At 57.3% G+C, this 16,924-nt stretch overlaps 2 protein-coding genes across 8 annotated transcripts in view; one reads left to right on the forward strand and one right to left on the reverse strand.

The window, feature by feature from the left end:
- FLRT1 (fibronectin leucine rich transmembrane protein 1) overlaps positions 1-2,928 on the forward strand; it is a 74,456-nt gene extending 71,528 nt beyond the window's left edge. For all 4 annotated transcript variants that reach the window (XM_032489679.1, XM_032489677.1, XM_032489678.1 and 1 more), the window contains one exon: positions 75-2,928. In XM_032489679.1, coding sequence (XP_032345570.1) covers positions 124-2,148 — 2,025 coding nt within the window. In that variant the 5' untranslated portion in view covers positions 75-123 and the 3' untranslated portion in view covers positions 2,149-2,928. The remainder of the gene's footprint in view (positions 1-74) is intronic.
- MACROD1 (mono-ADP ribosylhydrolase 1) overlaps positions 1-16,924 on the reverse strand; it is a 143,626-nt gene that overhangs the window by 101,904 nt on the left and 24,798 nt on the right. The gene's annotated exons all lie outside the window — the stretch shown is intronic.

Below are 16,924 nucleotides of genomic sequence, written 5' to 3' on the forward strand. Positions count from 1 at the left end.
TATAGTGACCTTTTGATGCCAGGCAGGGGTGTGCCCGACTCACTCTCACCGCACGTGTCTTGTGCTCCTTGCAGGTGTAGAGGCTGCAAGTCAGGTGGGGCCCAGCTCCCCCAGCTGTCCACCATGGTGGTGGCACACCCCACTGCCACTGCCACCACCACACCCGCTGCCACCATCACGGCCACTGTCGTGATGACCACGGCCACCATGGACCTGCGGGACTGGCTTTTCCTCTGCTATGGGCTCATCGCCTTCCTCACGGAGGTCATTGACAGCACCACGTGCCCCTCGGTGTGCCGCTGTGACAATGGCTTCATCTACTGCAACGACCGGGGGCTCACCTCCATCCCCGCCGACATCCCGGATGATGCCACCACCCTCTACCTGCAGAACAACCAGATCAACAACGCCGGCATCCCCCAGGACTTGAAGACCAAGGTCAATGTGCAGGTCATCTACCTGTACGAGAACGACCTGGACGAGTTCCCCGTCAACCTGCCCCGCTCCCTGCGGGAGCTGCACCTGCAGGACAACAACGTGCGCACCATTGCCCGGGACTCACTGGCCCGCATCCCACTGCTAGAGAAGCTGCACCTGGACGACAACTCCGTGTCCACCGTCAGCATCGAGGAGGATGCCTTCGCTGACAGCAAGCAGCTCAAGCTGCTCTTCCTGAGCAGGAACCACCTGAGCAGCATCCCCTCGGGGCTGCCCCGCACACTGGAGGAGCTGCGGCTGGACGACAACCGCATCTCCACCATCCCGCTGCATGCCTTCAAGGGCCTCAGCAGCCTGCGGCGCCTGGTGCTGGACGGCAACCTGCTGGCCAACCAGCGCATCGCCGACGACACCTTCAGCCGCCTGCAGAACCTGACCGAGCTCTCGCTGGTGCGCAACTCGCTGGCCGCCCCGCCCCTCAACCTGCCCAGCGCCCGCCTACAGAAGCTCTACCTGCAAGACAATGCCATCAGCCACGTGCCCTACAACACGCTGGCCAAGATGCGCGAGCTGGAGCGCCTGGACCTGTCCAACAACAACCTGACCACGCTGCCCCGTGGCCTGTTCGATGACCTGGAGAACCTGGCCCAGCTGCTGCTCAGAAACAACCCCTGGTTCTGCGGCTGTAACCTTCTGTGGTTGCGTGACTGGGTGAAGGCGCGGGCGGCCGTGGTCAACGTACGTGGCCTCATGTGCCAGGGCCCCGAGAAGGTCCGGGGCATGGCCATCAAGGACATTACCAGCGAGATGGATGAGTGCTTTGAGGCAGGGGCGCAGGGTGGCGTGGCCAATGCCGCTGCCAAGACCACAGCCAGTGATCATGCCTCTGCCACCACGCCCCAGGGCTCGCTCTTCACCCTCAAGGCCAAGAGGCCAGGGCTGCGCCTACCTGACTCCAACCTCGACTACCCCATGGCCACGGGTGATGGCACCAAAACGCTGGTCATCCACGTGAAGCCCCTGACAGCGGACTCCATCCGCATCACATGGAAGGCCACGCTCCCTGCCTCATCCTTCCGGCTCAGCTGGCTGCGTCTGGGCCACAGCCCGGCCGTGGGCTCCATCACGGAGACTCTGGTACAGGGGGACAAGACAGAGTACCTGCTGACAGCCCTGGAGCCCAAGTCCACCTATATCATCTGCTTGGTCACCATGGAGACCGGCAATACCTACGTAGCGGATGAGACGCCCGTGTGTGCCAAGGCAGAGACGGCCGACAGCCACAGCCCCACCACCACGCTCAACCAGGAGCAGAGCGCCGACCCCATGGCAGGCCTGCCCCTGGCGGGCATCATCAGTGGCGCTGTGGCCCTTGTCTTCCTCTTCCTGGTCCTGGGAGCCATCTGCTGGTATGTGCACCGAGCCAGCGACCTGCTGACCCAGGAGCGAGCCTACAACCGGGGCAACCGGAAAAAGGACGACTATATGGAGTCGGGGACCAAGAAGGATAACTCCATCCTGGAAATTCGTGGCCCCGGGCTGCAAATGCTGCCCATCAACCCTTACCGCGCCAAAGAGGAGTACGTGGTCCACACCATCTTCCCCTCCAATGGCAGCAGCCTTTGCAAGGGCACACACACCATCGGCTACGGCACCACACGGGGCTACAGGGACGGCGGCATCCCTGACATAGATTACTCCTACACATGATGCCAGCGCCCAGCTCCTGCCTCCTCCTGGCTTGGCGACTGCGTGGCTTTGCCCAGCCTGCTGCCATCTGACAGAGCGAGGAAAAGAAATTCCACTATGACTCTCCCAGCAGAAAGCAGTTTTGGGAGGGTTGACAATTTTGTAGAACACAACAGTGGGGAAAAAAATTTTTTTTTAAAGAATAGAAGGCAGGAGGGGGATTTGACGTTACTGAAGACATAATTTATACCAAATGATGCCAGGTGGGGAGGGAAAGACTAAAAATAATACTGCAGGAAGGGTTAGGTTGGATTTTTTCTTCCCTGAACTGGAAAGATACTACCTGTGCAACGCCTGTGTACGCCTTGTGCTCTGTGCAGGGCCATCACAAAGGGACCGTTACAGAAGCAGCCGACGCGTAGCCCCCACGCAGCTCTCGCTGCTTGCTGCTCACTGGAGACAACATGATGGAAGGTTTCAGGCTCCTCACAAAGGAGAAGGGAAGAAAAGATCTTTTGCTATGGAGATATTGTCCTGAAATCTCTTCCTGGGTTCTTTCCATGCCATTTCCCTTACAGATTTGCAGAAATAGTGCGTCTTTCACTGCATTCTTTGAAGAACGATGTAGTCGATTAAAAAACAAACTTTCTTTTTCCCACACTAAAGCCCTCCTCAGTTCCATGCACCATACTCTGTGGAAGCCCCACGGAAGCTGTGGCTTTCCCAGCCACTTGGAGGTGCATCTATCTACCTGTCTACCTTTATGTTGTGTCTCTAAATACAGATGGGTAGATAGAGCCACATATATGGTCCTTACAGTACTTTTGGGGTCAGTTCATACAATTTCCTGAGACAACAGAGTTGCAAACATGTTGCTTTCTCCTAGAAATCATTAAGTAGACAAAGTGTGTTGGGGATGGAAGAGGGGGGTAATGCTGTTCCTAAAGGTAGAGGCATGTCTGTCCTGGCTGGGTGGCTGGGGAAACCCTGGGCAAGGAGTGCTTTTGGTTTGATCCTATCTTAGGTTGGCCAGAGCTGGGCTGTGCTCCTTTCTGATACAGAGAAAAGCTTTCTTTGACGGCCAGAGTCCTCCTCTCTCTCCTCCCACACCCCCACAGATGCAATCACCTCAACAGCTACGTTCTGAGCATTTACTGTGTGCTACATGCTTCCTCCAGAGATAGATAATTGGTGCAGGGACTTTTTTTTTTTTTTAATATCAGCTGATTAGACCTAATGGTTTCCATGGTTGTTCAAACAAAGCCCAGAAAAAGACATGAAAATTCTCAGAAAAGCCCTGGGAGACAACACGGCTTCCCCGCTAGAATGCCGAGCACTCAGCCATGCCCACCCCTGGGACTCTGCTCTGGAGAGGGAAGACCACATCTCTCTAAAAGTGCCAGCCTCCCAAAAGGTACTGACCAGAGCCCTCAGAAGAGTTAAGATTATTTTTTCCCCTCCCTCTGGAATCAATGCCACCGTCATTTATCAACTGACAGTGCTGTTTGGCGAGCCATGAGATTAAAACAATGATGAAATAATGACAGCAAATCTGGAAAGAAGAGAGGAGTGGTGCCTGGGGTTCTGATATCTTCCGCATCCCAGCACTCAGGGAACTTGGGTCACTGTCTATCAAGATGCCTGTTGTCCTGCACCCGGGAAGGGTGATGTCAAAGGAGAGACGCTGGTCTGAGGGCAGGGAGGATGAGAACGGGTCCAGATCCTGGCCGTGGCGCTTTCAAAAGGCCTCAGCTGCTTTGACAAAAGCCAAAGGCAGGAAGAGGAAGCTGAACAACAGTCACAGGGCTGCCATGACAGGCCCAGGGGCCAGCCACTGACAGGACATGAAAAGATGCTGCTGGCCCCTCCATGAAGACGGCGGGGTTGAAAGAAGTGGACACAACAGCCACGCAAGCAAGGCGGAGAAGAGGCGCGGCTCCCATTGCCGGGCCGGAGGGATGGTGTCACCAAGCAGGGGATCCCCCCAGGGAGAGGCCCAGGGTCACGGGCACAATTCATTCTCGGCTCAAGCCTTTTTCCTTTTCCTGCCTCTGAATTTTCTCATACAGTGAGGTCAGGAGAGAAATTTTTCCAAGCCTTAATTTCACATCCATGTAAAGTTGCCCTTCCTTTGGCCTGCAGAGCTCCTAGACAAAGGCCAGTTCTGATGGCTCAGGGAGGAGCAGAGGGGCCCCAAGACTAGTGTCCAGGAGGAGAGGGTGCACGAGGGTGTGGGGCACTGGCCAGGGGTCAGAAGTCTAAGGTCTCTGCTGTTTCTGAAACGTGGTCTCCTCCCTAAAGACATCACTCCTGCTTTTGGCCAGTGTCCCAGAAAAATCCGTCCCGGCCTCCCCACTGCCAGGCTCCAACCCCCATTGCCGACATGCCTGGTCCCCTGCTGTCACTCTAGGTCCTCCTTTCTCCTTTCTGTGAGCCTAGCAAGAGGTCAGATCATCCTCTTAGAGGCTAGGGAGGCATTAGGGGAACAGCAGGTGGCCATACACAGGGAGCGCTGTAGGGGAGGCCTTGCAGCTCTGAGATCCTGCCTGTGCCAGCAGCGCCCTCGGGGCTGGGCCTGGGTGATGAACTTTCCTCCCCCTGTAGCACAAAGCAGGCCCAGGCCCTTCTGGGCCTGAGGACACATCAGTGTCCTGCTCCCGGCTCTTGCACTAATGGGGCTCGGACCCATCTCACACCAGGCTGTCCCTGTCTGCCTGGCTGCAGGCATCCTCCTGCCAGTGTAAGTTCCAAAGACAGTGGAGACTCAGCTCAGCCAGGGCCCAGGGGCACCCCCTCATCTTTTCTGGCCTCAGCATCCCGACATCTTCCTAGTGTCCTTTCTGAAAGCAAGCCTCCAAATGTCTGCTGCCCCATGTTCCCCCAAGCCTGGGTTGGGGCCTGAAGCCAGGTCCACTCTGAAACCCCATCCCTTCCTGGTCCAGCTCCTCCGAACCAGCCGTGTAATATAGTGAGAGAGGATGTGCCAGGGTGTCCAGCCTCCACCTCCTGGAAGCACGGGAGGACACAGGGCCTAGGCCCCACTTCTGTCTAGAATCTCCCTTCTAGGGGTGGCCAGCCTGACCCTTGCAGCCTCTGACTAGCCAGAGCAACCTCACTGACCTCAGTGTTGATGAGTGTATTTTGTGGCATTTAAGGCAGGTTTAAAGTTTTAAAAAAAAGTCCATGACACTTCTTTGGTTAAGTGGTTTACCCCTTCCTGGTAATTAGATGTAGTGATTGGAATCTCTTTTCTATTACATGGCAATTTTCCTTTAAATTTCCCCTTAAAAAAAAAAAAAAGGAAAGAGAAGGCAAGGAAGGCAAGAGAAGGCAGCAGGGCCAGGCAAGTCATTTGCATTTTGCGAATGAGGCCTCTTGTAAGCTCAGCTCAGGCGTGGGGCCCGACGTATGGAATGCTTAAGAGATTACTAAGAATAAAATCTATTAATTAGTCATACTCAATTCCGCAGACATGATGTGCATCAAAAGCTGCTTTTCTTCCCTCTTCTCCTTCCCTCTTCCCGCGACTCCCACAGAAGCCTCCATCTTCTCTAAATTGGCTCCTGCTTCCTGGCCCGCCTCCCATTAACATGGTGGCTGCCTGGATGACTAGGGGCCCTCTGGGGCTTGGGGGCTGGAGCTGGGGCACCAGGGAGGGGACAGTGGCTTGGAAGATGGCAGCATCCCCGGGCTTCCCCACCCAAAGCCCGAAGCCCACGCCTGCCTGTGCTTCCTCTCCCCTCCTCAATGGGCACCAGGCTGCCTCCTCCCTCCCTTAGGGGTCCAGGAGGGCCCACCAGCCCCCATAAGGGGCAGAGAATGAGAAGGGTCAGGGAGTGTTTCCAGACAGGTACAGGGAAAGTGTGTTTTTCAAATCCACGGCCCCTGTTTCCCCTTCTGTAAAGCTGGGGTGGGCTAAGGCAGGGTCTAGCCTTGCCCAGAAAAGCTGGGTGCTCCAGAGGCCAAATGGGGGCCCCTCCCCTCTGCCAATTCTGGAAGGTTCTAGTTGGCCCAAGGCAGGTGACAGAGGCCAGGAGTGGGAGAGACAGGCCAGGAGAGGTTTCCTGGGGCCTCAGGGAGCTGACTAGAGCCTTGAGAAGCGAAGGAGCTGAGCAATGGGCCGGGACTGCATCTGAGCCTCCCTCTTTTACTCCCTTAGAGCTGTGGAGCAAGGGAAGGACCCCCCTCCCCGCCCCACAATGGCAGCTCGAGTCCCAAAGCCAATCCACTTCAGAAATCTGCTTCCTGCTGAATGCGCCAGGGAGGACCGGGTTTCTGAGCCTCGCGCTTATGAAAAATACAAAAGGAAAATCGGATGTGGCAGACAGGGAGCGATGGAGCCGCGAAGGCGACTGGGAGAGAGCTGGGGTGTTTGCTGGAAGGAGGGGCCTGGGGGCCTGAGCCCCCGAGGGCCGGGGCTCGGCCGGGGTCAGTTGTGGGTGTCCTATGCGCCGTGCCCCCTCTCACTCAGATCAGTACAGGTGACGGGCAGCGGACGCCTGGTGCTGGACGGGCGCCAGGGTGAATGCTAACAAGCAATTCACAGCCTGCACAGGCCTTCCAGAGCGCAGACAGAGGAGGCATCTCTTCTTGAGGAGGGATAAGGAGGCTCAAAAATGCAAATCATTACCATTTACAACCAAGTGAGTCTGCTAAATTGATTAGGAGAGATTAAACTCCTTGGAGGTGAGGGGAAAGGGAGATTTTTCACATTTCATGAACCTGCCCCCAGTGGCTGTAGGCAAAGCAGAGATTTTCTGGGCCTGGCTCACAGGGAGCTGAGGGTCTCTGAAGGCTGACACCACGCGTGCCCCAGCGCTCAGGATACGCTCGGCTAGATGGAGCCGGGGCTCGAGCTCTGAGGGCAAGGAGTTCTGCCTCCAATGTGTGCCTGTGCTCAGCCTCTGGGACGGGGTTGGGGGTTATGTGGCCCACACAGATCATTCAGAAGCTGTCACAGCGCCCCCCCCTCCCCCCAGGCAGGATTCTGCCCCTGCCCTCCAGATCCCATCTGCCTTTGGGCTGAAAAGCCAGGGTAAGTGGCCAGACCAGTCCCTTAGTGAGGAGGACTCTAAAGCCATGTGCCTTTCTGCTTCCTTTCTGTTCCAGGGTGTGTCTGTCTCTGAGTGGTCCCTGCAGCCAGTGGAAGGGAAGTGGGGCTACTGTAAAGGGAAATCTGAAGGTCAGGAAAGAGAAACTCTGGCCCAGCAAAAAGAAACAGGTAGTGAGCTCTCTGTCACTGGAGCATGCAAGCACTTGATGGGGAGGTAGCAGATATTTTCCTGCCTAAGCCAAGGCTTGGTTCTTTGACTTACTCTATCATCCCTGAGCACCCTGTAAGGAAGATCTCCAGAGATTGTTCAAAACAACCAGTGTCCCCTGAAAATCACAGGTCGGGGCCATCCTGCAGCCAGGCCACTCAGCACCATCAAAGAGCTGCTTGTGTCACCAGGCAGCCTGTAAAATTCCAACCTCAGTGTCCAGGAGGCCCCTGGAGAGGAAGTACAGACACGCGCTGCCCCATCTAGGAGTCTGGACGGGCAAGGGTGCAGAGGGCGACCTACCACCTGCGGCTGGCTCTCTTGGGGCCACCTCCCAGGTGCAGCTGCCTCCTGGGTCCATTCTCATGCCAGGCCCCTGTCCCAGTGAGCTTCCTCCACGGTCCCACCAGCTGTCCTCCCAGCTCAATTTACTCAGCGCTACCGCTGCTGCTGGCTTAATCCATTCCCAGCCCAGCCAGGTTGACGGCTGCCTGAGGCACTTTTCATTCTACGACTTTAAGCATTTACCATTTCTTTTGAAATGTTCCAAGTAGTTGCCTGAAATACCCACATTTGCTTCTTTAAAAACACTCACAAGAAGATCCCCTTGGCTCTTGGCTCCCCCTCCCTTCCTCCCTCCCTTTGCATTTTTAATACAGTTTTTCTCTAGTTTCAGAAATTCTATTATCACTGGGGTCAGGCCCACTTTCTCACATTAATATGATTTACAGGTTTGCCCAAGACCCCTGATGTCTCAGGAGCAAAGCCTGCCTTTCTCCACTTCTCCCCTTGGGGACATTGTGCCCCGGACAGAGCATCAGCCCCAGGGGAGCTGCTGCCTGCTCCCCACTGGAGAGTCTGGCAGGCCAGGGGCTTTTGGAGACCACTGTCACTGCCCCCTCCACCCCGTTACTGAACTGCCAGCTTGTGCTGGGCACACTGAGGGCACAGGGGGACCTGTGGGGGGCTGACCCAGCCCCCACTTCCTGGCAAAGCCAGCACCTGAGACACTGTGGCCACCTGGAGACACCACAGTGCTGAGGCCCCTGTCCTTCCCACACCCACCCACGCGGCCCCTACACCTGAAAGCCCAAAAGTCCACGCCTGGAGAGTCCTTGCAGGAAGGTCTTTGCTGTCATCCCCCCTAAACCTTTTTTACGGCCGATGCTAGGTCCCTACGCGCCTCCATGCCAGCTTACTGAGGCCCAGCGCAGCGCCTGGCACGCAGGGGTGTCACTCATCTCTTCCTCCCTCCTCGCTTGCCCCTCGGGCTCAGTGCAAGGGGCCCAGGCAGGTGTGTTGGCAACAGCCTTTCTCTCATCCTGCACCAGCCCCACTGGCAGTCTGGCCCCAGGAGAGGCTCCTCCTCCCTGAAGCATCTCACTTCCCTCTCCCTGGGACCCACCCATCTCCAGCTGTGAGCCTGATAAAGAAATCCTGCCACTTGTTGAGATCTGGTCACCAGCCTGGGTGACTTGGTTCCCTCTCTCTGAGCTGAGCTCAGGTGGGTGACAAGGAGGGCAGAGAAATGGGTGTCCCCCTTGCCTGACACTCCCACTGAGAGGTCCTGCCCACCTGGAGGAACTAACCAGACTTTTCCCTCAAGACAGAGAAAGATACGCAACATGAGCCAACAATCAAAGCCACAGCGGACACGGGGCCACCGCCCGCTCACCTCCTGGACCCGGGGGTCCCGGGCACCTCTCTCCCACCCTGTGTGCAGGACACGCTTGCAGAGGGTCCCAGAGACCACCCACGTCTGGCTGGCCCTGTTTTCAGAAGGTTCTGGGTGCCCAGGAGGAAGACACACAAAACCCTGAAATGAGCTTAGATGTTTCACCTGACCCAGCACACCACCTGCCAGCCGCCCAGCAGCCTCAGTGGAGAAGCCCACCCAGTGTCCAGCTCACGAAGAGGTTTATCATCTGAGAGGGAGAGAAGCTGGAGAGATGGTGTTGAAGGCTGGGGACAGGCCGCGGCTGCAAACACGGGCGAGCCGGAGAGACCGCGCAGTGGTGCGGTTCTGCTGGCTGGAGTAGACGCCCCTAATTATGACTGTCACAGGCAGGTGTGGACAGGGAGGCAAAGGAGAAAAGTAAACTAAAGGAAACCCCACGCATAAGGACCTCAGAGCAAATGTTTTTTAAGAGCCACCAACAGCAATTCCCTTTCCCAATGTTCAAAGGTTCCTTGTATCTCGTGTGGGGTGTTGTGCTAAAGCGCTTTGCTCCGTGGAATCCATCCCCGGCAGTCTGAGAAGGAAGAGATCAGGAGGGGTCCTTGGTGGGACCCTGGAGAGTGGGGTGGGTCCCTCTACTGCAGAAGGTGGATGCCTGGCCAGCTGAGGGCACAAGGAGGGCAGGCCTGTGACCAAGGTCCCTTCTGACCCGAAGGCTCCCTGCCAGGGGCACTCCTGGCTTCCCCTGAGCCCTGGCCCTTCCCCACCTGCAGAATCAGCCCTGTGGGGCCACTTGGCCACCTGCTCCTTGTCTTTTTCCTTTTTCTCTGAAGGGCAAAGCAGTCTCAGGGGTCTGAGTGGTGGGACTTCTGCTCCTGCCTGCTGCCACCAGACACCTGGCTGGCGGCCCCAGCCTGGCCCCCAGACCCCGGGCTCCCTCCCCACCTCCCCACCAGACACCCACCACGACGACAACACAAACCAAAGTGCACTGCGAACCGCCCTTGGGCCTCCTTCTTGTAGGTGCCTTGAAACTTCAATGTTGAGATGAATGTGATGAACTGTTTGGTCCTATTTTCTGTTTGTCTGTTTTCATATAAAATGTCCAAGTCCACTTTCCTTGTCCTTTCTTGAAATAAATAGAAAGATTTAACTTTTACAGTCCTCTCAGCTTTTACAGTGACTCTCAGCTCACTGGCCCAGTGTGCCTGGGGCCCAGATCTGTCACCTACATGGTCTCGGCTGCCCACACCCTCTCCCCAGGCTCCATCCCGAGGGTCAGCCCTGCTATTGGGTCCACTGGCACACTGGTGGTGGCTGGACGGGATGGAGGCTTGGGGTGGGCACCAAGGGAACCAAAATAACGATTCTGCCACAGGACGGAGAAAGGAGCTCTGACCCCATCCCACAGGCCCTGGGGAGGGCGACCAGCAGCTAAAGGCAGGTTCCAAGAGGGTTCCACATGGAGATGTGTTAATAGGAGCTGTGGATTATCCTGCAAGAGGCTCCGGCCACCATGTGGGCACCCAGATAAGCCTGGAACTGTGCGGGCATTGGGGACATAGCTATTCCTCTGCCTGGAGAATGCCTGCCTGGGTCCCCCCACCCGATGCCCCGCATCCCCTAGACACACCCAGTGCATTCACAACTCTCCAGGCCTCGCCTGATATCTCACATCCCAAAGACAGGGGAAAGGAGAAATATTATTGTCAATGAGAACAATAGCAGTTTCTGCTAAATGTAACCTAAAATAAGAACCCATTACTTCTGCCTTAGATCCAATTTCACATCTGGATACGGGTTAATGAGCTTTTCTTATATTCCAAGGAAGCAAAGTTATTTCTGGATGTGCCTTGATGGTGGGTGGCCTGGCTGGGGTACATGGGGTGCTCCGATCTCACAGGTGCCTCTTTCCCCTCCATCCTCTTCTCTCAGTCCTCACTGCTCACCCCCTGTGGGCAGGAACAGCCCAGAGAGACTCTTCCAAAGGGCAGCGGACCAGGTGGGCTTCAGGGAAAGGACCAAGTCTGTTTCTCCGACCTCTTCCTAAGGCCCCAGCACACAGTGGGAGCTCCGGAGGGCCGCTTGCTCTTCCTCATCTGAGCTCCCCTCCCCAGGGCTGCCAAGTGATTTTTCTAGAACATGATCAGCCAGCCAATCAGTAGGTATTTACTGAGGGTCTACTATGTGCTGGAGTGGGGCATCCTTCCTGCCTCCTGGAGGGAAACGGGAGCCCTGACCTGGTCGGGGGAGGGAGGCTCCCTGGGGAGCCGGGTTTCCACTGAGGGCGTTTCCTCGGAAGAGAAGGACTCGGAGGGGGCCAAGAGACTGACACATGGCCCGTCAGAAGCTCTGAGGCAGGGCAGGACGGCAAGTCCAATTCCATGCCTCCCTCTGGAAGACTCCGCTTCCCCTGTAAGCACAGGACTGTCTGCTGAGTGCAGTTCATTCCCCGTGCAGGCCCCGACCTGTCCCGGGCTCCAGGTCTGTGTTGTGCTGACCTCTCAGTCCGGATGCCGTGGAAGGCCCTTAAAGGTTCAATTCAGGCATTGCCTCTGGAAAGGCCGCCCCCTTCTACCCCGCCCAGCCTGGGTCCACACCTGCTGGTTCTCATCTGCACAGGTGACTGGTTCCAGCACCTCGCTCTCTAGGGGCCCCTGGCGGGCAGTTCTCACCTTCCACCCCTTCAGATCCCAGAGGGCACTGTCCCGACCCACTGGAGGCACCAGAAACGTGAAGGGAGCGGGTGAGTCAATAAACAGCAGCATATCGATCAACCAACCCATCAGTCAGTCAATGTTCAGTCCAAGGCGGGGACTTTCCGAGAGCGGCAGCCTGGGCCTCCCAGTAATGAGACGGTCTTACTTCTCTCCGTCCAGCCTCTCCCAGAGGGCAGCAGGAGGGGGGCGCGGGGCTCTCCCAGCTCACCTCACCCTCCACACCCTGGCCGCCGCGCCACAAACCAGGTGCCCAAGGGGCCTCCTTCAAGCCGGGGCAGGAGGGCCAGTTTCCCAGACTATGTTCCTCAGGCCCCAGAACTCATAGAAGTTCTGCCCAGGAAGAGTTCATGGCCACGTGCATTAATGCCACGGCTGTCCTTGGAGTCCCTCAGAACAGGGTTAGACCCACAGACTCCACCGCTCACTCCCTGTGCCTTAGTTCCCACCCCTGTAAAACGTGTGCATGATGGCAGCCCACTGCTCATGTTTACCACCATGGCAGCACTGACCCTGCTGATGTGTGCTGGAGCTTCTGTGAGAGGACTGGGCGCTGGTTTCCCTCTGCTTGCCCAGGGAGTACAGGCCGCATCCCGGGCGCCCCCAGGGTTTACCCAGCGCCCCCAGCCCCTGGGCACAGAACCAGGCTGGTGCTTCCCGCAAGGAGGCCCAGGTGTCTCTGCAACAGCAAAGTGCCCCCAGTCTGCACAGAGGAGCAGTGTCCAAACAGGACCTGGTCCTCCAGCCACCCCGACCTCACCTGAGGTCTGTGGCCGGCTCCCGAAACCTGCCAGAGGGAATCTCCGGCTGACCCGAGCTTTAGGCTGCAGGAGAACAGGGGCGGGGGTGGGGGCACGTTAGGTCTTAATTAAGTGGCCCAGGGACTACAGGCCCAGAGATGGGCCCCACAGGAGGAAACCACCAGGAACCGTGGAGGAGGTTCCAGGATCAGCATTTCAGGTTAGTGGAAAGATCCTCCAAACATCACTGGCCCTTTCTGAAGTTGTGCGGGTGGCCTGAGGGGTAGTGAGCCACATCCTCACAGGAGAGCAAGCAGAACTGGCTGGTCCCTGAAGGGGGCGTGAGCTCTGGGTGGTGGAGGCGACAGACTGACGGTGAAAAGCCCCTGTCTCCCTGTCATGCCTTCAGATGGACCCTGGGAGACAGGGTGGTCTCCCCACAAACCCGGGAACCCCTGCTGCCACCCCCGCTCCAGCCAAGCCAGTTTCCAGTCTTTTCCTTCACAAAGAAATCTCAGGACTCACATATCACTGAGGTTACAGACATGTGTGGGGTAAGCCCCCCAGGTAGCTGCCCTGAAGCCGAGGGGCACCCCGAGGCCCAGGGCCTCTCTTCATGTATCCAACTCCTCCTGCTTGGTTAGACTCAGGACTGAAAGTTCCAGTTCAAGTAGGAGAAAGAGTGGGTGGCCACCATCCCCATCCCTAGACCCTGCTCTTACCCGGCTCCCACAAGGTTCCAGAAGCTTCCCTACTCCTGTTCCCACTCCCCAGGAGGCTTCTCAGGCCTCGCCAAGCATCCCAGAGAAGAAGTGACAAAACTCAGGAAAGGTCTAACACTCCAAATCCCACCCCGTACCCAAGTTCCGTGGCCAGTGCTTAGCACTCTGCATTTGAGGTCCTGGACGGGTCTGAGGTCCCCAGACAGTCCCGAAATGCTGCCTCAGAAGGTCAGGGTGGAGCTTGCTCATCCACTCTCAGGTGCCCACAACCAAGTGTTCCCCTGGGCCACCCAGTGGCTATTTCCCCTCCCTCCTCCACATTCCTCATCCTCTTGTCAGCACCTGCTTTGGCATGGCCCACCGCAGCTAGGTCCAGCACCAGCGCCTCCGCCTCCAAAGGACCCTCTCCTCCCAAGGTGGGGTAAATAGGTTCCCTAGAGCTGCTAACTGACAGCACAAATGAAATCTCGGTGCTCCCCCTGCAGAGATTTACAGGGGAAGTGAAATCTTATTTGCGCTGCTGCCAAGACTGGGACGCGATGAAATTATGCCTCGGAAAGAGACTGGCCGGCCCCCCGCGGAAGCGGCTGCATTGGAGATGGGCTTATTAAAAGCCACAGTGGCCACATTTCAACCTGTTTCAGGTGTTAAGTAATTTACTGCCACCCAGAATTCAGTGGCAGGTTTTTATCAGTTTTACTTCCAGGCTGCAGGCCCGGGAGGTCCCTGCATAAGGAACTGCAGGTCTAAATGTCCCCTGTAACCCCAGTACTGCAAGGGAAATCAGGGAGCAGGGACCTGGGAGGGGTAAGGGTAGGGGCTGGCGTGGCAGCAGATGCCCCAACTCTCCCCAGGGTTATACCAGGCTTGGCCAAAGCTCAGAGTGACAAGGAAGGCTGGCTCAAAGACCCCCCACCCCACATTTCGGGGCTCAGTGATTCCCCCAAAGACACTGTAGGTGTTTTCTGAAGGCAGCTATAGTCTAAGCTCTGAGAGAGCAAAGACTACCTCTCTCAGGACCTGACCACCATCCACACGATCACCAAGTCTTTATTGAGCACCTACTGTGTGCCAGGCCCCGCTCAGATGTGGACACAGCAGTGAGCAGGACCCCAAAGACCCCTGCCTATGGACCACACATTCTGCTGGTAAGTGTTGAATAAATATCTGTGATTGGTTGATTAAAATATCCAAGAGGCAAACAAGCTCTTGAAAGAAACATTGCTGGCATGGGGGGCTCTGGAGGGAGCGGCAGGGAGGAAGCAAGCCCATCTGACCGGTGTCTGCTCTGTGCCACTGTGGAGGCCACTGCAGCAGCCCTCGAGGCTGGGACTCCCCAAGTCACAGACAAGAAGGCTCCGAGCCACCGGGTTCCGTGCTGTTCACTGTTCTGCAGAACGTGCAGTGAGGGGCCCCCGCCCCGTCCTTCCACGGCCTTGACACTCGCACGTTCACAGAAAGCCAGGGACGGGGAGCCATATGGTCTGGGGCCCCCAGGGTCACGAGCCTTGAGCACCTTCTCAGCAGTGCTGGGCCGAGGGCCCTTTGACGCCTGCCAGCTTCGGGGGATTAAGCCTATTACTGAGGCTCTGGGGGCTTATATGACACCCTTTCTGAGGCCCCCTTTCTCCACCTGTTTTCAGATACTCCAGGAAGACCAAGGGGAATCTTCAAAGACCAGGCTGAGCCAGGAGCAGAAATTCTTTAATTAGCTTTCTCTTGGATCGGGGCCCTGGCAAATGGATTAGTTGTGGCGGAGCCGGAGAAGGGGAGTGCAGTCCCTTAGAGCTGAGATTACAAGCCCAGGGTGAAGGGCCGAGGGGCCATCGCTGGGGATGGCGGCTCCCCAAGGGCTGGCAGATGGAATCTGTCACCAGGAAGACTCGGGAGATGGGCTCAGCGAGGCCTTGGTCCTCAGGAAGCTGGCATGGATCGACGCGTAGCACGGCCGGGCTGTGTGCCGGGATCTCTTAATGAAAGTGCTTCCTTCCCGTGTGCCTGCCCAGATCTGGAACTTCATAATTAGGGGGGATTTCCTAAAGGGGTGCGCATCTGTGAGAGGCCAGGCAGCATGGCCCGATGGTGCCAGGCGCCAGACATCTGTCACCGTGTTCCATCCTCGCTCATCCCCGTTTTCAAGCAAGTAAACCAATGCCCAGACCTAAGGAGCCTGCCCAAGGCCACAGTGACAGAGGTTAGCATGGGACCCAGGTCCTGGCCCATTAGGTGGTCTGACTGGGGATCTGTGAACTTGGAGCGAAAGGCTCAGGTGAGCCACCACCAGAAATCACTACAGGGAAGTAAGCCTCCCCAGGCAGGTCTCCTCCAGGAAGCCCTCCCCGACCACCCACAGCGCCTTGGAGTCCCCATCTAGGCACTTACACCCCATGCTGTCCCCATTGCCCCCACCACACACTGAGTGTCTCTTAGAGGAAGAGGCGGGCCTTCATTACTCCATACTCTCCGAATGAAGTAAGGAGGCTGTGCCCTCCTCAGCTCGGGGGGGCTGGAAAGAGAAGACTGGCTGAAGGCTGGGCCTCAGGGCCAGGAGGACAGGGAGGAGGGAGCCAAGAGAAGAGGCTGCCAGGGATCCCTGGGGCCAAGCTCAAGGCTGGGGTCTCCCCCAGGCCTGGGCTCTCCTGCTGGCTGGCTTTGCCCAGGGAGGCGCATGAGGGGCAGGTGGGCAGGAGGAGGAGTACTTGGAGACCTGGATCCCCGGATCCCCGGGACTGAAGCCCTTTGAAGTAGGACATGCGCTCTCCCCCTTGAGCTCGCATCAAAGGCAGCTCTGCTGTGGTCTGGCCACATGGGGCTCAACAGATAAGGGCTGTCCTCTTAGGGCAGACAGAAAAAGAGTGATCAGGCCCCCCTGAGCAGCCGCCCCCCCGCCCCCACCTCCTTCTGGCTTCCCTGCTCCCGGTGCAAGACACTGAGCCACCCCGTGTCTGGGAGGCTTCCCCAGCTCCCCCTTCCTGACCCTCCCGACAGGTCTGCCTCCAGGATCAAGTCACTGCAGGTAACGGTGAGGCTTCCAAGGTGTCCAGCAGCCTGGGCCACATCTCCCCTACTCCGCCTTGCAGCCCCAGAACCCAGAGCCTGATGAGTGAATAAACAGCCATGCTACAGAGCAGAGTACACGGGAGGGACGCCTAACCCAGGTCAGGGCAGGTTCCTGAAGGAAATGACATCTAAGCTGGGACCTGGAGCATGACCAGAGTCAGCCAAGTGAAAATGGGAGGAGAGGGTGCTCCTGGCAGGAGGAAGAGCCCATGCAAAGGCCAGTAAGTGAGAGAGAACATGCAGTTATAAGGCCTTGAATCATTTAGCTGGGCTGGAATGGAGAGGGTAGGAAAGGTTCTGGGGCCAGATGGTGTGGGTGTGCCAGCCAGGATGCTCAGGGAGCCAAGGTCACTATTAGGGCAAGACTTTCCCTAAATCAAGGATCCCAGGGGTGTTGGAAGAAGTCATGATAACAGCAAGGGCCGCCCAACTCTGGGGGGTCCCCATTTCCACTGTGCTCTCTATGAATCCCCCCTCCCCCCAAGTTGTGCAGGGCAGCCCTGGCACCAGCCATGCGGTTGCAGAGAGAGTGGAAACCCAGAGGCACTGCCCAGCAGCAGGGAATGGCATGCACCCCACATGAGGCCAGGCCCAGGAAGACCACAGCCAAAGACGCATG

This window comes from Camelus ferus, chromosome 10, assembly GCF_009834535.1.
Source record: "Camelus ferus isolate YT-003-E chromosome 10, BCGSAC_Cfer_1.0, whole genome shotgun sequence".
Classification (NCBI taxonomy): domain Eukaryota; kingdom Metazoa; phylum Chordata; class Mammalia; order Artiodactyla; family Camelidae; genus Camelus; species Camelus ferus.